Here is a 24,990-nt window from a genome sequence, read left to right as displayed (position 1 = left end):
TAGTTGCCCCGCAACTAGGTCCGAATCTGGGCAAAATTTTGGAAACATATATATAACATGCTTAATCATTCCAAAACTCTAACTTTTGCATTCCAGCCGTTCGTGGAGACCTTTTTTCAGATTTTTCATCTATTGAACCATCTTTAAGGATTTCTAGCATGATTGGATTATTCTCGTTATTTTCGTTCCATTCTTTGTATTCGGTAACGATGAATTCTCTCTATTTGATTTGTTATTCGTATTTTAATATGAGTGGCTAATCGCCTTCTCATCCATCTTGATGGAGTGAGACAATATATAAAGATTGCACTATTTTTATAATTCAAGTTGATTCAATTTAACGTTGTATCATGATCTTAGTTTATTAATTCTTTATCATTTAATTATTGATTGCGGATAATTTTTGCACAATCTTAGTGGCAACTCGGGTTGGGTAAAAGTTATTTTGATCGCTTGGTTAGAAGCGATTGGTTCTATGACGGGTACGGTAGAAGGTAATTAATAATTAATAAGAATTAATGGGTTAATGGTTGGGTACAATCAAAAGACACATTTGTTATCTAAAATGACCAAAACCATTGTTGAATTAGTAAAGTTATAAAAAGGTGTCCCGGGGTACCGGTCTTAATAATGGAACTAGTTTAAACAAGAGAGTCAAATGAAGTTGTTAGCTTGACGGGTACGGGGTTGGCGATCAATTTGAGTCTCGGTTATTTAATCAACTAAATTGAATTTGAACTTCATCAAATGTGCAATCTTAACATGTTGTCGAGCGAAATCAAGATGGGTGACCTTTAAACTATTGTTTAAAACGATAAAATCTTCTTTCGATTAATCCTAAGGGATTACTAACAAATTTCATTGACTTTGCAACGTGGTAATTCGGCCACAAAACCCCCATTTTCTTGAATCACATTTCTTAAGACAATTGCTTACAAAAGTCCTTGTGAACGATCTTGGATTTACCGGTTACTATACTGCATGCGAACAGGTACACTGCTCGTAAGTGTGTTGTAGTCAGTTTTCCAGTGATTCGTGCTTATAAATTTAATAACTAGATTTCATACATCAAACCCTTCTGGTGTTTAATGTGTGTACCATTAGTCCTCTTAGTTACAATCACCTAATGGGAAACCCTATACTACGTCTCTATGAGTAAATACGCCCATCATATATTTACTTAGACATAGGGATTTCATTATCGTCAATTGTCATATCAGGAATGATAAACGATCAATGACGGTCACACTAACGTGGTTCCAACATAATGTACATTCAAACTTGTAGTCCTCGCAGTTAATATTTTGAGTTGAGTCCAGATTTGTAGTTATGGTTTCTATCTAGACTATGATCAGGGATGCCCCTAAGGAATAACTATGGGCCTAGGACGAGCCAAGAGAAAAAGTCCCTAAGCTCCGAGCGGCAATTTTGATCCGACGACCTAAAATCCTATATACGTGCGTAGTACCGTTTTAATCACCCAATCAGGATGCTTATAGTTATAATTAAATCTCACGAAACTATATATAATATACAACATAATGCGTATATGTAATTTACATATATTTATCAATGTATGTATATATATAATTTTAAAAATCAGGCCTGCCTTTAAAATAATTGGGCCATGTGCGGTTGTCCATTTCGTGCTATGCCTAAGTCTCTCATGATTATGATGTAATTGTACTTTTGGACAAGTAGCACCTTACTAGTTGATTTTTAATATAATTATGTCGTTTTTAAAAAGATAATGTACACTCAAGTTATACAATTATCCTTTGATCTTTTCTCTTTATATAACTAAACGATTACATATTTTTGCTTAGTTGACATTTGTGACATCATGTCATGTAAATTTTTGTATTAGTTGTCATTTTTCATTAATTTCCTAAGTTTAAGTCACCATGTGTATCCATGTCATTTACATTAATCATAATCATTAATCTTAATCATCATTAATTAATAAAAATAAAAATATCTCTATATAACTAATCATTAATATTAACTTTCATATTTTTGAGTATAAAAATATTTATATACGTTATACTATATATGTTTTTTTATTAAATCAATGATAATTATCTTTCTTAAATGAAATTGTTTATTATACTATGTTTATTTTTTTTAAAAGTATTTATTATGTTATACTTCAAAAATATATATTATAAAAATGATTTGTATGAGTTATAAATATTTGTGTTTCATTAGTCATGTTTTAATATATTTTATGTTAATCATATATTTATAATGTATAATTTTATTGTTTTTCATCAGTCATAATCTAACAATTTTTTTGTATTATCATTATCATGAATTATGAATAATAATGTAATTATTAAATATTGTATTTTTTATTTATATTTTTAATAAACTTGCATAATATTTGGGTTTAATCTAGTATAGTCCGAATCGACCTCCAACACTATCTTGGATCCAGGTATAGTCTAACGGAATAAAATTACTTTGACTAATATCTAGCAATATACGTAACGTACTTGACTTCTAATAAATGGCAACTTAGTTATGACTCAAAAGTGTTCCATAGCTGATGTATATAAACCGACATCGAGTGAATAAATAATCTAAGGACTCCGAGTCTTCTTCACCATACTTTTTGATGCCATAATAAAATCATTTTCTAGATCCTTTAATTACTTGTTGATCAAAATCAGTTAGTCAGTTAGATATCTAATATGAACTTATCTAAGATTTCGAACAAATGTGTATCTTTTTAAGAAGAAACGATGATTAATGAATTAATTCATGCTACCAACACAACTTATTCATATAAATTACATAAAACTGCGAAAAAAAGAGTATCATAAAGTACCCATCTGCGTCGCTAATATCTGTTTTGTCTAAAAAATAAAAATAAAAACAACCGCCAAATACAAAAGGAAAAAATACATAAAAAGTTAATCTTTTTACACAAACTTTCTATTAAAAAAAACCTATTTAATTTTCGCCTATTTAAAGAATCCAATTTTTAAAAAATTTCCAATAAAGGGGACGTCGTTATTTTTTAACGTCATCCCTCCGTTGAGTGTCATGTCACCACTGCCACATAATCAAAATTATTTACGTGAACTTTGACTGAAAATAAATATATATGTGTTTTTTTTTACACAAAAACACATTCAAATCGCGAAATATTCAATCAGAATTCCTTTTATACAAAAATTTTCAGTCAAACCACTAGGTAATAGCCTAGTGGCCACTAGCCGACAATTTCCATAGGGGATCCTGGGTTCGAGTCTAGCTTGTCAAAGGCAAACTTAAGATAATCAGAGGATTATTAAGTGGATGAGAATCATCTGGATACTAGCTTGGCTGGGGGATTAGTGGGTACAAAATCGTACATCAAAATAGAAGGTTTCCAGGGCCTACAACGAAGTTATGTTTGTCGCTAATCAAAGCCTAAATAAGAGGCCTCCAATTACCCTTTTTTTTGGTCAAAATCAAAGGCCACATAAGCAATTTTGATGATGTGGCAGTGGTGACATGTCACTTAACGAAGGGCTAACATTAAAAACTAATGACGTTCCTTTTATTGTGAAATTATTAGAAATATGATCTTTTAAATAGACAAAAACTAAATAGGTCCCCTATATAGGAAATTTGTATGAAAAGTTACCTTTCATGGATTTTCCACAACACAAAATAGTCATTGTTCAACATTTCAAAAGTGTTTCACTGTTATATCAAGCTTGATAGTAGCTCTCAAATTTGCTATATCAAGAAACTCGGTGGTCATGATTCCATACCCTCTCACAAACCGAAAATAACCTGTTCCTGAGACAACCGAAAACTCCCTTTGTTTTAACGTAAAAGGATCGGCTCCTTGAATCTCTAGTGTGCTTCCCTTATAGTCCCCTTGAGTGAACATGATCGAAAATATCATGTAAAACGCCTTCCCATCTAACTGACTATTAACATACATTCCTTGCGCTTTTCCGATTTCTTTAGACTTAGAATCGGGGTCCATGGTTACCGGATCATCATGTGCTAAAAGGGTCCCAAAATGCATAATACTAGTCGTGGGACCGTCTTTTCCGGCCACTGTCATTGCTGACTTGTCATCACCACTAAGGTTGTCATGTACATAGAACACTAGATTGGTTTGTTTATGTTTATTTTTTGAAAAATTGTATCCCCAATATAATAGAGGAATGACAATTAGTGGGATGGAGAGTGATGCAACAAAGAGAGGTTTCGACATGTTTTTTTCGACAGAAATTTGGAAGCGAGATTAAGGTTGTTAATCAGGATATGTTCAAGTGTGTGTAAAGATGCTTATAATATGATATTATTTGTGATTAAATAATATATAATTGGTTCATAGTGCCAATCGAATTGTTTTATGTGAAAAGGGACATTAAGTATATATTGTCCTTTATTGAACCTCGATTATAGATATTTTGTTAATATGTGTTCAAGTAGTATCAAACTAAAAGATTAATGCTTTGAAGTGATTTCAACAAGATGCTGGTACGAATGTTTTTGTCTTTTTGAAGTAACCAAGATGCAAGAATCAAAGAGACTTTTACGTACTTTTCAAAGTTAAAAATCAAATAATAACTTTTTAACTTTTATCAACACTCACATTGGTAGTCTCGATCACTTAAGAAAACGGGTATCAGTCATGTTATCGTATTGGGTTTAGTACACTGTGTAACCATATTTAAATTTTATTCTTTGTATGTAACTTATTTTTTGTCGGTTTACTAGTATCTAAAGGTTTTATTCTTTGTATATGTAACTTATTTTTTGTCGGGTTAATAGAATCTAAAGGTAATCAACTATATACTTTTTGTTTATGATTTGTCTCCTACTAGTTTGTTATTTTTTTTTGAAAGGTGAATTTTGCTTGAAAATTCCTGTCGCAATTCGACAGCGAGAGGTATAACATACGTTATCTTAACTGGGTCCGCGTTAGAGAGTTCTCTCGAAGTAGAAATGTCTATTTCAAACACCCAATGGGGGGAAAACCACCTACCAATCTGCCCGAAGGCACGACGATTAATAGGGGTAAACCCTGCCCTCTCAGACTTGAACCTGGGTATACCCAAGTCAAACCATCATAGAAGGACTACCTATATCTCAAAGTTAATGAAATAAAGATTCGAACCTGATACCTAAAGATCATCAGAGGAATTCCAAACCATTACACCAACTAATCATTAATTACTAGTTTGTTATTTATTTCAGGTAGGTAACTTGTTTTTGTGTCACATTAAATACACAAGATAAACATTGGCCGGGATGTAATTCAATAAATAGACGATTCAATTTTGGAGTTCATTTAGATATTGATAAAAATAAAATAAAATAAAAAGGGAAATGCTTGTGCATAAAAAAACTTGTATATTCCATATTAAAAGCCTGTCTCCTGATTTTCATGGTAAATATACAAACAATTTATGCACCTTAAACACAGCCCTTAGGGCTATATTTAGCAAACCCCAAATAAAAAAACAGACAACATCAAATCAGATAGTTTAGTACAAAGATTATTAGTTTATAGCTTTAACTCATTGATGTGTCATTTTTTTATTATTGGAACGAGATACGTTACCCGGGCTTTGCCTCGGGAGAAATTATATTTATTGTGTTCCGTACTATGTAAGAATTATTACTTGCTTTTAGAAATATTATTTAGCTCAAAACCTGAGTTGATATTGATTTTTTAATGGGTAAGCAATTATAAATTAGAAAAATTTGACGGTATAATTTTATAACAGATTAATACATTATGTAAATTCTAAAAGATAATAAGTATGAAAATAGAATATTTAAAATAAAAAAAAAACAAAATAATAATACAAACATAATTAAAGCTAATTTCCCGTATCATTGAAAATAGAAAGTGAAACCAAAATAATCCATAATAATAAAACATCAATCGAAATAACATTGAAACTGAAAAGTATTGCAAACAAATTTTTCTGAGATGGTTAGGTGTATATATTGAAAACATACACCTTACTCTTATGTGTATATATATTATGTAATAGTTCACTTGTACTAAGATGAGATAATTTTAAAAAGAGAAACGTGAGTATGGGGCTGTTATGCACCCAATTTGGGTGAAAAACCTTTCACATACCAATATTTTAATATTTTGAATAAATGTTTGACCCCTCATGATTTTTATGGTTTAAAAAGTGATGGGTTTTTCACCCAACTTAAGTGTCTAACAACATCATATTCTCTTCCCCTTTTAAAAATGTTACAAACTTAAAAAATAATAATATACAATTAAAATAAGTGATCATTTATAAATAAATTGGAAGCAATTTAAAAGATCAAAACATAATTTATAAAGCTCAAAATTAAGAATATAAGATAGGTCCAAAAGAAAATGAAGCATTCCATTAAGAAAATGAAAATGGGCCCAAAGAAATAAAATAGCCCGTTACTATTCTTTACTCGCATTTCCGTACCTTTGTTTTTAATATATATATATATATATATATATATATATATTAACATCCTGGACTCGGATGTAAGACAGAATTGTAATATTTAAATTTTTAAATGACACATGACGTTTTATTAAAGCGATATGTGTCTTTTATCGAAGATTATTCTATTTCTCGGATAATATATATTGAAAACTTTTTTGATAATTAATACTGTATTAGATTTAGATACCTAAATATAATTAGAATTCTTATTTAAAATTTCGATTGATACATTATTTCTTTATTATATTGATAGTAATTTACATTTTACAAAAGCATAATTTATTTATGTATATAAAGAAAGCTTCTTTAATCAATTAACAATAAGATTCATCAATCGTGCGATATTTATATAGTTGGTAAATAAACTAATAAAAACTATCAATGACTTCAAACTTCGGGCTTTAGTCGTAAGGTAATGTCATTTGGAAGTTGGAACACGTAAGAGCTGTTTCAGTGGTTGTTTAACGACTTAAAAAGAAATTGTAACTTAATTAAAAATATTTAATCTATTATTATTTGGTTTTCTGATTTAATAAACAAAAAATAACTAAATTGACTTAATCTATACAAATATTATTCATCTATTTAGTTATTTCATCAATTCAATCACTTAATGGTTAAAAACAGACATATGATTAATAAGAAAAAAAACCATTGCCCAGTTTTTATGGACCTCCTTAGGAGTATGTACTATCTTTCTATCCAAAAATGATGATAAGTTAGGTTTTTTGGTAATTAATTAGTTCATATTTTTTATCGGTCCAATGACATCGATCAATAAAAATCTGATTTAGGTTCTCTCCGATTCTGATTCGAGTTTTTAAAAACTCATTGCTCCCCCCTCGCAGATCCGATCTTGGGTCACGAGTTCCCCAACCTTAAATATGACGCAAAGGTAATAATAACTTCTTCATAAAAATAAAAATAGTAAATTACTACACATGTATACATAAATTTTAGAGTAAATTACACTTTTCGTTCCTAAAGTTGGCACGTTTTGCACTTTTCATCCCTTAAGTGAAAAAATTACAATTTTGACCTTAAACTTGGCAGAATTTTGCAATCGACGTCTCTTTGCCATACGGCGTTAAGTTTCAGCCGTTAAGTCTCACACGTGCAAAACAAGAAAACTGAAATTTACATTATATATTGTCATCATCTTCATCTTCTCCAGCTGAGTGGCCGGAAATTTCATCGGAAAACTTAAAATGCCGATATCTCACTCATTTCTTCGAATTAGACCACGAAACCACCACCAAAGTTCTCAAAATTAATTTCCGCACAAATCCTAATCAAAATATTTCAGATTTAACACTTGCCGGAAAAACTCAAAATCTCGCCGGAAAACAAATTGCCGACCAAAACTCAACGAAATAAAGAAATCATCACATCAATATGCTCAGAATTCTATCGCGAATAAAACCTTGTGATTTCCAGATCGATTTGAGACAGAAAATCAGTAACATGAAACCATGACGTTTTGTTGCTTGATCTAAATCCAATGTGGAGTGTATCACTAGACTGATGCAGGAAGAAGCGCATTCAAATGGCTCAAGAACAAATGATTAAATCAAAGACCGAAAATATTGACAAAACATCAATATTCTTATAAAACTTAATAATAATTCAACTTTTTTACAATAACTAAAACCTCTATTTATAATAATCCTAACATCATTAAACTATGAAACAAATCAGTTCATACTTATCACAATAAATATAAAGATAACTTATAAAAATAAAATATAACTTATTAAAATAGAAGATAATCTGATCACGGGTCTCCCGCATCAGACTTATGAGAGTCTTTTTTTCTTGTTTTGGGGTTAAAAATCATTTTCTACAAGTCTAATTTTTATGGAAGTAGTGTTGATGACCCGAAATTTCTGAGCTAGCGGATAAACTACATTGTAAGTCATACTTTTCCTTTCATGTATTTGGGTCTTAAGGTATTTATTCAAGAGTTGGAAACCAATATTTGATTTAGTGGAGGCACGACTCTCGTTATGGAAGGCCTCAGTTTTATCTAATTGGAGGGCGACTTACTCTATTACGCTCGGTTTTTGTGACCATGGTATTTTGAGTTTTTTTTGGCAAGTGTTGAATTTGAAATCTTTTGGTTAAGATTCGTGCGGAAATTAATTTTGAGAAGTTTGGTGGTGGTTTCGTGGTCTAATTCGAAGAAACGAGTGAGATATCGGCATTTTAAGTTTTTCGGCGAATTTTCCAGCCATTCAGCCGGAGAAGATGAAGATGATGACAATATGTAATGTAAATTTCAGTTTTCGTCCCTGAACTAGTCACCTTTTGTACTTTTAGTCCCTCACGTGTTTTGGACGTGTGGGACTTAACGGCTAAAACTTAACGCCGTATGACCAAGGGACGTCAATTGCAAAATTCTGCCAAGTTTAAGGTCAAAATTGTAATTTTTTCACTTAAGGGATGAAAAGTGCTAAATGTGCCAACTTTAGGGAAAAAAATGTAATTTACTCTAAATTTTAATCAGATTATGTTTAGCATTGAATATTTTAGCCCACATCACATAGGCCCAAATTGGCGAGTCAAAAAGAAAACATTTTTCAAAAAACGAAATAAAGATTTTACTAATTTAGATTAGATCTTATCACTCACAGCTCCTAAACAGCTAAACCTCGCCGGCGGCATTACAGTTTCAGGGAGCCCCAAACCTATATATACATATATTATTATATATATATATATATGGCGGCAAGAGTTATAGAGAAGTTCTTCATAACATCCATGTTGATGTGGATGGTTCCTATTGCCATTCTGTATGCCTTCAACAATAATTTGCTTCCTGCCGGTAACCCCCCATCCATCTGAATTATAATTTATCTATCAATATTATACCTTTTTTTTTTTTTTTTGGGTTTATTTGTATGTCCAGAAAAGCTAAATATAGGAGTGAAGTAGATTTATCGTTTGTAAAAAAGAAATACAAACATTGGTGTTTATATAAAACGTATGCATTTAATCTTTTTATGCTTGTATGTTTAATATTGATCTAAATAATCCATTCAACCCAATTTCTTTTTTTATTTGATGTATTAGAGGTTTATAGAAAGAATATATAACCCAAATGGACCCAATTAAATAATTAAAGTATAAGTAAAGTATCTGGTGAGAATTAATTAGAAAATTGAGACCTTAGACATTTCTCTGAAGTATTCCTTTTCACAAGTTCCTTTGGCTCCCAAGTATTAGTATCTGAGAAGTCAATAATGTTGTCGTTCTGCTGTAATGAACCCCTGTATCTGTTTGAAATTTGAATTTGGTTTTTTCGGTTTTTAGGTTCGCTTTGGGTTAGACGAGATTTGGTCATTGGTATGAGTGATCCCAAACTAAACCAAATATCCAAATATCCAAATATCTGTCTGAGTCTAACAAAGTGTTTAGTCGATGACATAGATATTGTTTTCACTTACTTTTCACTGTCTTGTCTTTTTATTCCTTTTTTTGTGTCAAATGGCAGCTCAATTACTGCTTGTATCTTTCTAACTGCAAAATGGGTAATCAGTTTAGAACAGAAAGAGAAGCACATATGTTTAAAATGTTAAAATCACTGTTAGTATACACAATTCACCTTAAATTGACTTATGTTTTGGGCCTTGTTATTCTCCAACAGGTTTCACTGATATGTCTCCACATTCTTTGACTCTTGTTAGCGGGTTTGTTGCTGTTATATCTGTCAATATCGTAATTGCATTCTACATATATTTGGCAATGAAAGAACCTTCTGAAAAACACGAGCCAGATCCTAAGTTTGTCTCAGAAGCTGAAGCCAGTATCAAGCACTTTGTATCAAATGAAACTCAGGAAACTTCATCAACAAACAAAAAGGAACAGTAATAGCTGATTGATTTGGTCAGGTTTCAGCTGATTGATTTTCTACAGGCCCTATCGTTGTAAACCTATCGATGCAATATTGTACATTTTTATGTTCACTGTATGAACCTTTAAAAGATATATACTCGGTAATTTCCTGTTGAATTTCTATCTTAGACCGTCTCAAACATTTCAGTGATTAGGAGCTTTTTTCCTATTTGTCCTTCTATCGTACTTATTCTGTTGTTAGGGTAGAAGATATACTTATGGTTCTGCTGTCTTCAATTAGTTGACATAAAGTTAAAATTAGGAACGCTAGAAACTTCGTCTGGAAACCTGGATAAGTCTTTGATCCATGGTACTAGACCATACTGTTAACGAGTATATATTTTGCCAAAAGCTGTCTAAAGTTTGTTTTTTTTTTTTTTTTTTTGTAACAATAACTCTAATGATATGTTTAGAAATCCCTTCCCCTAAGGAAGAAGGATGGATATGTATACAGTTTTCTTCCTCAAATTCATTCATTCTGTAAGTAACACTACTACGTAGCTAGTGGCTAAAATAGACGGTCACTTGCTTTGTTTAGAAGAATAAAGTTAAAATCGAGACATGTTTGCATTGTATTTCACTTGCTTTGTTTAGAAGAATAAAGTTAAAATAGAGACATGTTTGCATTGTATTTCACATGTTTGCAGTGTTTAAAATTTCAATTTTAAGTACAATTTTAATTATGTTTTTGCTCATGATATTCTGATCAAATTTAATGCAATATCAGTTAGTCATAACAAAATTCAATTAACTAAAACAAAATTTTTATATATATTACTATCTATACTCCTTTATAAAACATATTGAACTTTTCTATTTTAGGAAATTCAGCATTTTTTATACCCAAAATACCCCTATTTCTTAATCTTAATTCCCCTATACACCTAACATATACTTTTATACAATTTAATAAAAAAAAAAACAACCATCTCTTTAAAAATACATGGAGAAATGATTTAAAATAATCATACTTTTATCTTTTAAAATATCTCATTAACCTTTTACATTAATTCCTTTTTACATCAATTATCTACACCACTTGACGTCGCCTTCACCACCAACATTCGCCCCACCACCACACCGTTTCCGCCACGATTACCGCCGCATTGCGCGGGTACCGTGCTAGTAAATCAAAAAGTAAACACAACAATGTTAAGTCTTAAAAATCAAATTATAAATCAATTTTGTAACTTAAAGCTCCTATAACTCTTTCTTACACCACTGTTAAGGATGCCGAATGCCTTTACTTTTAACTTTTTAGCCGTTCTGTCTTTGCTAAAAAGTTTGTCGTGCATTACACCCATATTTCCACCTTTCCATTTATAATTATACACTAGAATGTTATACAAATATCCGTGTTAAAGTTACTGATTGACCATGGAATGACTTCGGCCAATAAGAAGCTGAAAAGTGGCAAGGGTAGTATGAACAAGCCGGCCACCTCAGCAAACTGCTTAAGCACATTCAAGACACTGGTTCATTTCCCACTACCAAACACTGGTTCATTTCCCACTACCAAACACACGGGTATTTAGAACCAAACTAGATTAATACCCGGTCATTGACTGGGTTATAAACAACGTAAGTATTTTAAAACACACTTCACACATGTTCATTAAATTTACGTAAAGTAATATATACACGTAGTTGAAAGAGAAGGAAGCATCACATAGAAAATGACATTTAATTATTTAGTGAAGGTAAAAAAGAAATAAAAAGGAGTTTATCGACACCCCATTCTAGATCATTTTAAATAAGAAATGACATTCACTTACTTATTGCCCTCTTGACTTATCAACCGCTAGTCCAACAACCTACAAACCCAATTTAATCAAATCCCATATTGGTCGCTTGGTTAACATATTGGCCTGCAAAGCCATTCTAATAGGTTGACACGTCAACCTATTTTACCCTAAATTAGCCCGTCAACTATAAAATTGTCGAACCACCTACACATTGACCTATATGACCCTAAACGAACTTGTTTAACGTAAACTAACGCAAAAACTTATTTAATCTAAAACCAACCCGCTAGCACAATAACCTGCTTAATCCATTTTATTTGGTTTCACAAAACCAACTTACCGACCGACTAACCTATTTTTTATTAGGTTCGTAGGTTGGGTTCAAGTTAGAGAGGTGTAGATTAGTGTTAAGTTTTCAACCTGATTTTTATATCAGGTCGGGTTACGATTAGGTATTTTCAACCCGTTAACTTGTTAATCGAAACTCAAAACTTAATTTCCAACTAAATGGAATGTCCATTAAAACTTTACCATAACATGCCTAATAAACTATTATTTTTTTCCCAATTTAAATGTATTTTTAACTTTTTTGAAATCTTTGTTTTTTAATTTCAACTTTAAATACTTTTAATTGTTATATTTCTACTCCTTAATAAAAGAACTACTCCCTTTCTTTTTATATTAAAAAATGATGATACTATTGTATCTATTTTTTTATTCACTAATTTAAATATATACAGCTTATAATCTTATAAACATATAATACTCATTATGATATAATTTACAACATAGATCATGCAACCCATAAAGTAACTAAACTACTCACGTTTATATTAATTACTTTTACATTAATAATCACAATACCACCGTCATGCATGGCCACCGTTGCTGTCGTCTTCACCACCATCACACCATTGCTACCATTATATATGTCTTTTACATCAATTACTTTTACATGAATAAATACACCACCATCATTGCCACCACAATCACCCGACACTGCCATTGCGGTTGTCGTTCCAACTACCCGTCGCCAACACAATTACATTGCTAACACTACCACCATCGTCGTGGCAACATGTGACGTACATCTAGTATTATTTAATGAAAAGTATGCCACTGAAAATACATTTAAAATTTAATCTATTTCTATATTTTGTATCAAATATTATATAACATAAGAAAAAAAGTTATTAATTAAGATTAAATTTAGGAAAAAACTAAAAAGCCACATAATAAAAATAGGACGGAGAGAATGTTACTTAAGGAAAAATTTGAAGATAATGTAAGTAATGGTTATTTAAATCAGGATGAGGTTTTCGGTTTAACATACTTAAATATATAAATACGAATATCACAACACCAATAGTTTGCTTGAAACGTCTAAAAGAAAAACAAAACAAAATACTCTATTCAACTTGACTTAAGGTTGGAATTAAAATCATGTTCAAGTAAAATATGACTTGACATATTTACATAAATGATTTTTAGTTAAAATAATTTTATATCAGCTTAAAAGTTTTTTTAGTTAAAGAGTTTTAATTTATATCTAAGTTAATCAGATAGTATTAAATATCATAATAATAGTTTCAATAATAAAAGAAAAAAGAATTAAATGATTGCCATAATTAGAAAAAAATAGTTTGACTTTAATTTGGATGGCCAAGATTTAAAAGATTATGATTTTAAATGGTCAAAATCAAAAGTTCTATTAATTATTTTCTCTAAGCGCTACCAACAAAATATATATATATATACTAGTCCTAATACCCGTACGATGTACGGTAGTTATATGGATTGTATCATAAAAAAATTTGAATATATCTCAAACATAATTTGTGAGTATGAAATAAATTCAGGTTAACGTAAATCGATTATCGAACCTAAATTATAATAAAGAGTAATAATAAATATAATATAAGTTAGAGTTTTGGACTTACCTTAAATTTTCAGAATCACATCAAAATCAGAACTTGTAAGCATATTGTATTTTACCCGCATGATGTGTGACACTTAAAAAAGTTAGTATACAATAGGTTTCCGATAACTATCTAATGTATTTATAAATATGTTATGGAAAAAATGAATATAAGGTTATCTGATACCTAAGTATTTAAAAAAGTTAATATACAACAGGTTTCCTATAACTATCTAACGTATTTATAAATATGTTATTGAAAAAGTGAATATAAGGTTATCTGATATCTAAGCTTATACTAACATTTTAACATTTTCTATTTAATGAATAAATTTCTTTACATGAAAGCATATACATTAATATTGATATTGATATTTTTGATATTTAATTATAATATTTATGAAGCAGAGATCTGATGGAATCAATCAAAAAGAGTATTTGAGAAAATAACTTTTGTCAATAACTAATAAGAATTGTGGGATTTGGAAAAGTTTTTGCCAAAATAGTTTTATTTTTTATGTACGGGATTTGAATATATCTATAAGTTATATAATGCTATTATTATTATTTAATTTAATGTAAAGAAATAAAAATTATACAATAAATATTGTAAAAATATATGGAGATGTCACATAGGCTAAATCCTATGTGGCAATGTATAAGAATAGTTTTGAAGTGAAATGAATGTCTTTAAAATGTCAGGATAACTACTGTTTTATAATATGTATAGATATACCAACAATATATATATATATATATATATATAATACCTAATAGACCATTAATGTAATTAATTTACAATATTTACCATTTAATTTCTAAACTAACTATCATACTTCTTTTATATGAATAACCTACAGTATTTGTCGCTGTAGGGATGACTTCTCATGAGTATCGCTACGCAAATATGATTTAGAAGTGTGCTAGAAACATTACCTGTCCCACCACCACTACCCATTGCTGCCACCATTACGCTGCCATTATTATTGTCGCCGCTGTATTGTGTGGGTATTCATATGATATATATATATCTCAGAAAGAAAACTGAATTATTTAATCAACATATATGTACATTAATGTTTAAAAGAAGTGAAAAATGTGGTAATTAAGTCAAATAAAAATGAATGATTATGTCATTCCATTTATGTTATTAACGTGTGTCCTTATTTATGTGGCGTTATGGTCTTATGGGTTATTTTAGAAAGAACTACTTTTTTGTCTTCGAGCGTTGTCCCGGGAGACATTAAGTGACATATAAAGATGTGAAAAATTATATAAAATGAAATTTTCGTGGCAAAAGTTAAAAAGTAAAAAGTTATGTGGCAAAAAGTAAAATAACGAAAACTTCGTAAATTTATGTGATAAAAAGTAAAGAGAATGAAACTTTCGTGACAAAAGTTAGAAAAACAAATGTATAAAAAGTAAATAACACAAAATTTTTGCGCAAGAAATAAAAGAAATAAAAGTTATGTGACAAAAAGTAAAAGTTTAAAAGTTTCTGTGATAAAAAGTAAAAAGATTGAATTTTCGTGAAAGAAATTATAAAAATAAAAGTTTAAAAACTAAATAAAACAAAGCTTTCGTGCCAAAAATAAAAGAAATTAAATTTAAGTGAAATAAAGTTAAAAGTTTCCATCATAAAAAGTAAAAAAATGAAACTTTCGTAGCAAAAGTTAAAAAAACATATGTTTAAAAACTAAATAAAAGCAAACTTTTATGTAAAAGTAAAAGAAATTAAAGTTATGTGACAAAAGTTAAAAGGTTAAAGTTATGTGGCAAATATTAAGAAACCTAAAGTTAGTTAGCTAATAGGGACCGTTGTTGTAACAAATTTAATGACAGGGACTATAATTGCAGGAAAAAATTAACAGCCGTTAGCTGATGAGGACCATTGTTGCAACAAATTTAACGACAGGGACTAAAAGTGTTGAAAATGTGTGGCGCACGCAAACCGATTCATGCTTTTTAGTATATATAATAATAATTAGCATACAGATTTCAATCCACCACATAATATGAATAAATACAACAGGTTCTGACAATATCATTCACTTAGACCATTAGACACAATAAATCAAACTTCATGTTCTTCTAACAACAATATAATGCAGATAGAAACCACAATAATTTGAACAAGCAAATACAAGTATTAAAATAGTAGAACAATTACATAATGGTTGAACCATAATCAACCCGAAACAAGTGTTCGTGTCTCTCCCGATTCATGGAAAGCTCTCAACCCCATTTCTACAACTTTGATTGCCCTTCTTGCACCAATTCTACAGTCTACACCTGACATGTAAACCAGATCAGTACTTGCTAACTAAATTCCTCACCTAAATACATGTATCTTTTAATACCCACCATAGCTTATGAATTCGAAGTATGCAAGTCTTGTTGAGTGAATAGATTTTTACATAATTATCTATTTTGAGATTTTCTCAATTTGTAATTTGGGGCACACTAACCAAAACAGAAAGTGGATCATATGACCAATACAAACATGATTTTTTGTCATACAGTAGTGTCTTGCTTGATCTTGTGCTTTAAAGTACTGTCTATATTAAATAAAATATAAAATGTTTCATTTATGTATTCTTGATTATTAGTTAAACACATCTGAAATAATGTAATGTTATCAGTATGTGGTAATTATTATTGGAAGGCACTTTTTGAAGTAATTACACTTTACTTAAACAAAGAAGAGCTATATGTGTATTTATATCGGGAGATGAGACATAATAGCCTATAAATGGCACGTTCTTACTTCATTCGTCTCAAACTAATTGTCCACCCATAATGTTTAAGAAATAAGAACAGTATAATGGTCACATGTTACTTTTGATTCAACACAGAGTATTGCCCTTTACCATTTAATTACCCTATGAGACGTCTTTAACGGGCATGATATATGCACTTTTACCATAAAACTCATGAGGTAGGCTTATGGAAAGGTTATGCACGCTAACGTAGTTAGCATTTTCCTTTCATTAATAAGTTCTTTGAGCTTTGTAAGTTTATTAAATTTCAATTAAGGATAAGAATAGATCTAACCTTTATTTAGAAGTGGACAATTATTTCGGGACAAACTTGCATTGGGTGGAGTATGATAATAATGATGTAAAGAGATGTAAAAGTTCATAAGTTAGCGCATCTGTTAGGGAACCATATTAAGAATGTACTATCACAAGGCCAATCACACTAGCATATTATAGAAAAGTACTATATAAACAGATAGAGAGACATATGAGATTGTGATCAGATATGGAAATGAGAGACATACCCGTATGAATTAGACGTAAAGTTCAGGGATTTGGGAGAGGATGTGTCGGTAGTTTCCTTTTTTACTATGACACTTTTGTTGCAGTTTTGGGCAATAATATACTTTCAAACTTAACAGTTTTTCAAGTAGTTCCTCTGGCGGCAGATCAACGAGTTTTGGGCATGAATCGATTACAAGTCCTTCAAGGCTGGTCAGGTGTTGTAGCCCCTTTGAAAGTGATTTCAAATTAACAAAACCATTTATCTCCAGAAAGGTTAGACTTTTTGGAAGATAAAAATTTGGCATACTGTCTGCCTCTGCAAACGGATCCACTCCTGCATTTTGGCCATGCAAGTATAACGTAACAAGTGAGGGTGGAAAATTTTGAGTCCCCCACTTTGACATGGGCTTATTTAACCCCCCTATTGTTAGAATACTTAAGTTAGGAGGCCATGAACCACAAGGGAATGTGTCATCGAGTAGCGGACAATGACTTATCACCAACTCTTCCATAGATGTGAGACTTGTGAGTTGTTGATAAGGCAATGAGTTCAAATTTTTGCAATGAATGATCTCGAGACGCCGAAGGGGAATTGAACCAAAACCTTTATCAGGAATGGATTTGATGTTATCACAAGCCCTGATTATCAGTTTGGTGATGTGAAGAAAGCGTTCTTCGGGAAAGTATCTCAATTTCACCAAACTAACCATTTCAAGAGATTCAAGAGGTGACAAAAAGTTGTTGGAAAGCCAATTTTCCTCCAAATTATAACATCGCTGAATGTCAAGAAACTTCAGGGTGGAAGAAGTCTCCTCTACAGTTGGAATAAAATCCAAGGATGCGAGTGAAGAACAATTCCAAATCTCCAACCACTCGATACTTTTTGGACAATCGTAATTCTTTAGTCTTTCGCAGTCACGAATACGCACTTTATTAACCGATTTCATGCTAGAATCCAAATTAACCCCTTTCTGTGATAATGATACCAAATTTTTACAGTAAAATACGTCCAAATTCTGTAACCTAACAAGAAAGTTGCCAGCCTCTGATTCTGAAACCCATAAGTATGTCATTTGATCACACCATTTGATGCATAGATCTGTAACTTCTCCAAGATGCTCCAGAACTTCTTTAGGTAGATGAGTAAGCTCTTTAATATTCTCCACCGTCAAACTAACAATTGATGAAGACAGACCAACCATGTAACTTAACACTGCTATGGAACATTTTTGTATATGTAACTGGTGAAGTGACGGCATTGATTTAATTGAGACTACAAGTTTTAGACAATTTACTAAAGAAATCTGTCTAAGATGAGGAAAGGATGCAGTAGTTCCTGACCATTCTTTCCAACCTTGCATATTTTTAAATTCCAAAATATCAAGTGATGGAAATCCAGAGCCAAATGACACTACAGCAAGGTTTGGACAGTTTGAGACATAAATCTCACGAAGACTAGGAAACAATGTTGTAGTTCCATCCTTGTCACCACCGTGGATTAACCATTCCTCCCAATTCTGCATATCCTTAAATTCCAAAACTTTAAGAGACGGAAATGCATTAACATGACTTGAATTAACTGATCCAGGTAAATCAAAACGTATAGTCTTCACCTTATCCATGCTTTCAACAAACAACTTTTCAAGTGACCCTAGGTGTCCAAGTGTTGGTAGATCTGTACAGCTTCTACAGCCACTTAATGAGATCTCTGTTAACTGAACAAACGAGGAATCACCGATCCAACTAGGAAATTGGTCTCCTGAATAGAACAATATCTTTAGGCTTTTCAACTTATCATGAGGCCTTAGCTCTGTAAGAACTTCTTGATCAGTTATCTCATTACGAGTTTCACCGACATCACTCCACTCCAGCTCCAAGACTTCGAGGCCATTCATTTGTTGTAAATTGGCACCCCTTGCTTCACTCGCATCTTTTACCTTTTGTAGCCCCTCAATGGAAAGGTGACCTTGAAGATTAACCAGGCTATAAAGATCGGATAGTTTAAACCCATTAGTTTCTTCAATAATGACCTTGGATAGAGTTTGCAATTTCGTCAACTTTTCAATCCCCAGGGGTATCTTTTTCAACATTGGAGTATCACTAATGTCAAGATGTCGTAGGTGTTCTAACTTTACAAAACTGTGGGGCAAGCGATCCAACTTTCTACAACCACGAAGTAATAAGCTCTGTAGATTATAAAGTTCAGCCACTGCTTCTGGCAAATATGTGATGTTAGTTTGAGAACAGTTGAGGTAACACATATGTTTGAGACTGCTAACCGACTGTGGTAGCTCTGTGATTGAATAGTTAGTTAGACTTAGCACCCTCAGAAACTGTAGTTGCGGAAGTAATTCGACAAGAATATTGTTCAACAAGAACAAATTCTGCCTACCCTGTAGGCTAACCGAGACTGCTAAAAATGTCTGCAGACGTCTAACTTTTTTTAATGCTTTGAACTTTTTGTACACTCCAAACCGTTGTCGAGTAAAAGAAAAGTGGTGGACCTTCTCCAAATCTTCTTTCGTGTCCATCTGATCATCCAGCCTATAGAAATATTCTTCCCCAACACTTGTGGCCAAGTCATTTATCATGTAGTTCATTTTATACCCTGATGATTTCTCAATCTGAAAGAAATGCTTGGACTCCAGCTCTTCAAAACACTCATGACCCAAATGCTCTGGTGACTTGTTTGTATTTGAAAAGTACAGAAATCCTAGTGCCATCCACATCAAAACAAGTTCCTTCTTGTTGAACACATAGTCCTTGGGAAATAAGGAGCAATATGCGAACATCTGCTTCAAGTGTGGAGGGAGACCATTATAGCTCAGTTTTAGAGTAGGAAGAATCTCATTCCTTACATTCGAAATCCAATCAATCAACAATTTCTTCCATTCTTTATCAGACCTTTCTGTATGCAACATCATACCAAGTGATACCAAAGCCAAAGGTAACCCGTCACATCTTTTCACGATACTTTCACCATGCAACTTGAGTGTTGGATGTGAATCAAAGTTTGGTTTGCCTAGGGCATTTTGAGCAAACAACGATAGAGCTTCCTCATCTGGCAAAACCTCTAGTGGGTAAGCTACAACAGAATTTGTAGCTGATGCAACCCTGGGGTTCCGGGTTGTAACAATAAATTTACTTCCAGGTGCAGCAGCTAGAGCAAAAGGGCCTTGGAAGAGTTCCCATTCTGTGTTCTTAACGTTCCAGACATTGTCAATAACAAGTAGGAACCTTTTCTTAAAAAAAGTTCTTTTAAGGGACGTTTGCAACAGATTTAGGTCAGCTGGGTCTTGGATGTGTTGTGCATCCACAGTATAATAAATAGCCTGGCTAATTCGAAATACATTGAAGTTGTCTGTAACAGAAACAGAAACCCAAGCCCTGATATCAAAGTGTTGAGTCACTTTGTCATCATAGTACAAAGTTTTAGCCAGGGTGGTTTTGCCTATCCCACCCATACCAACTACCGACACAACGTTGACATTTTGTTTACATGCCTCATCATCGACTAACAACTTGTGGAGCAATGCTTCTCTATCCTTTTCCAGACCCACAATTGGCGACCTATCCCGCAATAAATGAGTAAACTTTATTGGTGGTGTGCTTGCTTTATCTGACCTTACAATTACTAATCTTAGTTCATTCATTTTATTAACATAATCTACCAATTGCTCGGTGATCATATCTGCCTCGGAAATATGGTTGTTACTACTAGCATTAAATCTAGAACAAGCTGTTGGGATGATATCCAATAATACCTTATTCTTGCTGCTGGCATAATTAGATTCTTCATTTAAACTTGTACCATCAAGCAGATCGTAGATGTGGTGCCCCAAATCTTGGACACCATGTAGCCAATCTGAAAGAATTGGTTGACCAAGGCTTTCTTCCAAGGCTTTTTTACACCCTGTATCAGCAGCAAACAAAGATTGGAAGCTGACCAAGGCTTCCTTCCATCTGTCCAGATGATCAGATTTGATTCCTGCAGATCTGTTCGAGTGTTCAGAGACCGTATAATCTGACAGTTTTGCCATCAACATGGTGATGAACACACCCAAAAAATCAACATCCATTGTAAAAAGGAATTGGAATGAAGATTGTGATTTTGACGCAAAAGGAGTTTGTGTGTGACACTAGTGATGCACTAAAAAAAATAGAAAAAACCCACCAGATCTAAGATGTAGGATAAATACTCAGGAAAAACTTTAACTATTCCTTATCTTCTTCCTCGGCACTTTCCTTTACGTGTCTCTTTTACCCTCCAGCTAGTTTCTCTTCTATTATTATTATTATTACTAGAGTGCATGCCCGTGCGATCCACGTCTAGTTTTACTCTCTTAGTAAAACATAGTTTCGGCTGTTAATCTATCGTGTTTGTTGTTTACTTTGGTTAAAAGTTATTGTATAAAGTATACAGCAAGGTTGAGTCCCAAAAATGTAATATATCTTTAATTTGTAAACCAAATTCTTATATTAATGAAATGAATTACTTTGGCTTTATTAACTGTAATAATCTATTTCAAATTGAGTCCATTTCATTAAGTTAAGTAACAACTGAAGTTGGTATCTATCTTCAGGGAATATGAGCTCCAAAAATGTAATACCTGCAATTTGTAAACAAAATTATATTAATGAAATCAATGAAAGCTAATTGAAGTTTGTATCTATCATAAGTGAATATGAAGTGTAATACCCCGTTAAAGCGGAATATACGGGATGCACAGATCAGCACAAGCACGCACAGTACAAGTTCAAACACAACCAATAACATTAAAAGATAAGAGGTATTATAAGTTATTACAGAACGTGGGATATACCCAGAATAGTCAATGTCAAGAAAGACAGAACAATTGTCTTTACAGAACCAAGTCTTGAACTGAAATGAGCAGAAGGAAGTCTTCACAGCTACTGATCTTGAACGTACAAACAATCACCAAAGGAATGAGCTTGAGAGAAGGAAGACTCCTATGCTAAAGGATCTAATAGCCTAGCCTGAAAAGCATGTAAGTTCAAAAGGGTCAACTACGAAAGTAGTTGGTGAGATTCACATAAAGTACTTAATAGGTATACATGATAATAATAATATGTATAATAAGAGCAAGTCATAAGATCAGTACGTTTATCAAAAGTACTTCGTAATAGCAAGATCAGTTTAAGAACAAGTAATGTACTTTATATGTATGTATATAATTACTGCTAACCCGATTGGCCAAAGATGAACAATAATATACCAGTAAGCTCACGTAAACAAGTAAGCTAAATATATGATTCAGATCAGAACAAGTACAGATAATATGCATCCTCCAGAACTGTAGAGAATGAGGGTGGGCCTACCCTAACAGCGCTGTCCCTGATTACCTACGGTTCATTCCCTGAACTGTGGGATATGAATTGATAGCAGTAAAAATAGTACTCATACATAGATCAGTAAGTACATAATAGCGAACATGTATAGCAATATGAATGTATTCTAGATCCTGCCCATTCAAGATCTAAATACACTTTAGAAGACAATTCAGAATCATTTCATAAGTATTTTCATACGATCATATAATAGTACGTAGAACAGTTCATGAACGTATATATTTATATATATATATATATATATAAGTACAAAATAGTTTTCATGCTTTTCAGTCCCCGATAAAGAACTTGAACAAAATGTACGAAAAGGGGATAAGTGAACTCACAGTGATCTGGTACACGCACAGTTATTGAGCACAGAGAACAAGCACAGAGATAGATATGTTTTATCTATCAAAATCCAAGCACACCTTGACAGGAACCTAAGTACACGTTGTTGGTCACATAATATGCACGTATATTAGTCTTGGTGATTATTTAATCATAAAATGTCCTTGATGATCCGATGATTTGGTCCTTAATGAACTTAGAAGGTTTTGACACAAAATGGACTTTAAATGTACTCAAGTACTCGAACTGAACTCAACTTGTACATCTTCGAATACACACAACCTACTTATATCATTAATTAGTTGTTCATACATTGTTAGTGATCTTAATTAGGGTTTTGGACAATGACTGTTGTCTTTAGAATCGACCTTTAGTCTTAAGCACTGTGCCTGGTTGTTTGAAAAATTCGCACTTTAATTATAAAACGAATTATGTTGTAATGTACTTGATTGATGATCGGATTATGTTTAAAGTTTGAACTTGTTTTACCAAAATGGTTAAGTCTTTTGTATTTGTGATTACTTGTAATGAAACTAGGAACTAATCTAGAAATAATGCACAAGATTGTTTTGTAGGTTAATAGCTCAAGATCGTTTCGATGTTATCAAGTTAGGGTTGTGTCATACGACTAGGTTCAAGATCGTCTAGACCAAGTATTTAGATCGTCCCACCTTATGTACTCAGATCGTCCCAAGGTTATATTTTAGATCGTCTTAGGTCTCTTGCCTTGGATCGTTTTAGGTTTCCCTGCTTCAACTTCATTTAGATCGTTCTGGATCCTTCCTCACTTGGATCGTCTGGCTAGCTTCCATTCGAATCGTTTCACATGTACTTCAAATAAAATCATTCTAATATTGCTAGGTTCTGATTTCGTTTAGGTCTGTATATATGTACACAAGATCCTTCTTGAATAAGTACAAGATTAATATCAAGATCATGCCTTCTTAGCTCGAACAAGTTGTTCTATCTATATTAGGTAACAGATCGTTTTACATAACATCAGTTTAAGTCATTTTAACATTAAACAAGTTTTAGATCGTTTTAAGGTTCAGTATAAGATCGTCCTAGAAGCTAGTGGTCAGGATCGTCTCAAGTTCCAAGCATAAGATCGTTTTAGATGTACTAGGTGCAAGATCGTTTTAAGGGACATAGACCAGGATCGTTTCATGATCCAAGGAATAAGAACAAGGAACATGATCAATTGATTGATCAATTGTTTGAGCTAAACCAATCCAAAGGATCGGTTACCCATTAAACGTACCAACACATCACAACATCACACACGAGATCAAAAGAACATGAACTATGAACCAAGTGAGCAGCCAGGACGATCTTGGGGACCAAGATCGTCCTACCAAGACCGTTTCACTGCCCAAACGAGCTGAAACAAGGACAAGAACATTGCACAAAGATCTAGATCGATTCTGGGACAAGTTAGAACATAAAACTTGTACGTATATACATAGTAACACTAACCCTTACCACTTTTAACGATTTCAAGACCATCTGAAACACAAATAGGCCGTGGCACATCAAGAACACATTTTCCTCATTTTCAAAAAATGGGTTTTGTAGATTTAAGCATGTTATGACCCAAATTTGTTCACCAAAATGATGTTAAACACATTTAGACACAAACCCATTGATTATTAACACGATTTCTTAACAAAAATCGGACCAAATCATCAAGAACAAGAATATAAAAAGTACACTTTTATTTTGACCAAATTCTCAAAAAGATGTTGTTATTACCTGCAATTTGATGCTAGAAACGTGTTTTGATCGTCACAAGGAACCCAAAAGTACAAATGATTTCACTTAACCAACCCAAAATCAAAATGGTGATTTTTAGTGTGTGAAAAATGGTGGTGGAGAGCCTGACTATGTGTTTCTAGTGAGAGAGTGGTGTTTGGAGGTGATGAATGAATAGTGAATTTTCTCACACTACAATATTCTATTTATACCTTTTCCAATGAATGCACTAAGTATTTCCAAAGGATTAT

At 32.3% G+C, this 24,990-nt stretch overlaps 3 protein-coding genes across 4 annotated transcripts; 1 reads left to right on the top strand and 2 right to left on the bottom strand.

Moving 5' to 3' along the window:
- Positions 1–3,679: 3,679 nt before the first annotated feature.
- On the bottom strand, positions 3,680–4,219 carry LOC122602727 (dirigent protein 11-like). The gene has a single exon (XM_043775317.1). It carries the CDS (start codon positions 4,217–4,219, stop codon positions 3,680–3,682), a length of 540 nt encoding a protein of 179 aa, XP_043631252.1.
- A 4,828-nt stretch (positions 4,220–9,047) lies between these two features.
- Positions 9,048–10,515, top strand: LOC122605660. Its single transcript, XM_043778615.1, has 2 exons — positions 9,048–9,291; positions 10,114–10,515. Exons 1-2 carry the CDS (start codon positions 9,189–9,191, stop codon positions 10,335–10,337), a joined length of 327 nt encoding a protein of 108 aa, XP_043634550.1. The 5' UTR covers positions 9,048–9,188; the 3' UTR covers positions 10,338–10,515.
- A 5,525-nt stretch (positions 10,516–16,040) lies between these two features.
- LOC122605808 (putative disease resistance RPP13-like protein 1) lies at positions 16,041–21,455 on the bottom strand. Of its 2 annotated transcripts, none has more exons than XM_043778765.1 (2): positions 17,308–21,455; positions 16,041–16,316 (listed from the first exon to the last, which is right to left on the bottom strand). In XM_043778765.1, exon 1 carries the CDS (start codon positions 21,364–21,366, stop codon positions 17,317–17,319), a length of 4,050 nt encoding a protein of 1,349 aa, XP_043634700.1. In that variant the 5' UTR covers positions 21,367–21,455; the 3' UTR covers positions 16,041–16,316; positions 17,308–17,316. The 2 variants fall into 2 exon arrangements, with proteins under 2 accessions (XP_043634700.1, XP_043634701.1); XM_043778766.1 differs by having other exon boundaries at positions 16,041–16,310.
- Positions 21,456–24,990: the final 3,535 nt, after the last annotated feature.

Source organism: Erigeron canadensis, chromosome 6, assembly GCF_010389155.1.
Source record: "Erigeron canadensis isolate Cc75 chromosome 6, C_canadensis_v1, whole genome shotgun sequence".
Lineage (NCBI taxonomy): Eukaryota > Viridiplantae > Streptophyta > Magnoliopsida > Asterales > Asteraceae > Erigeron > Erigeron canadensis.
The sequence above is the reverse complement of the archived record's forward strand: the minus strand, read 5'-3'. Positions and strand labels throughout refer to the sequence as shown.

Coding starts and splice junctions, on each gene's coding strand:
- LOC122602727 (XM_043775317.1), bottom strand. CDS start 4,219: ATGTCGAAACCTCTCTTTGTTGCATCACTCTCCATCCCACTAATTGTC.
- LOC122605660 (XM_043778615.1), top strand. CDS start 9,189: ATGGCGGCAAGAGTTATAGAGAAGTTCTTCATAACATCCATGTTGATG. Junction 9,292..10,113: donor CAATAATTTGCTTCCTGCCG/GTAACCCCCCAT, acceptor ATTCTCCAACAG/GTTTCACTGATATGTCTCCA.
- LOC122605808 (XM_043778765.1), bottom strand. CDS start 21,366: ATGGATGTTGATTTTTTGGGTGTGTTCATCACCATGTTGATGGCAAAA.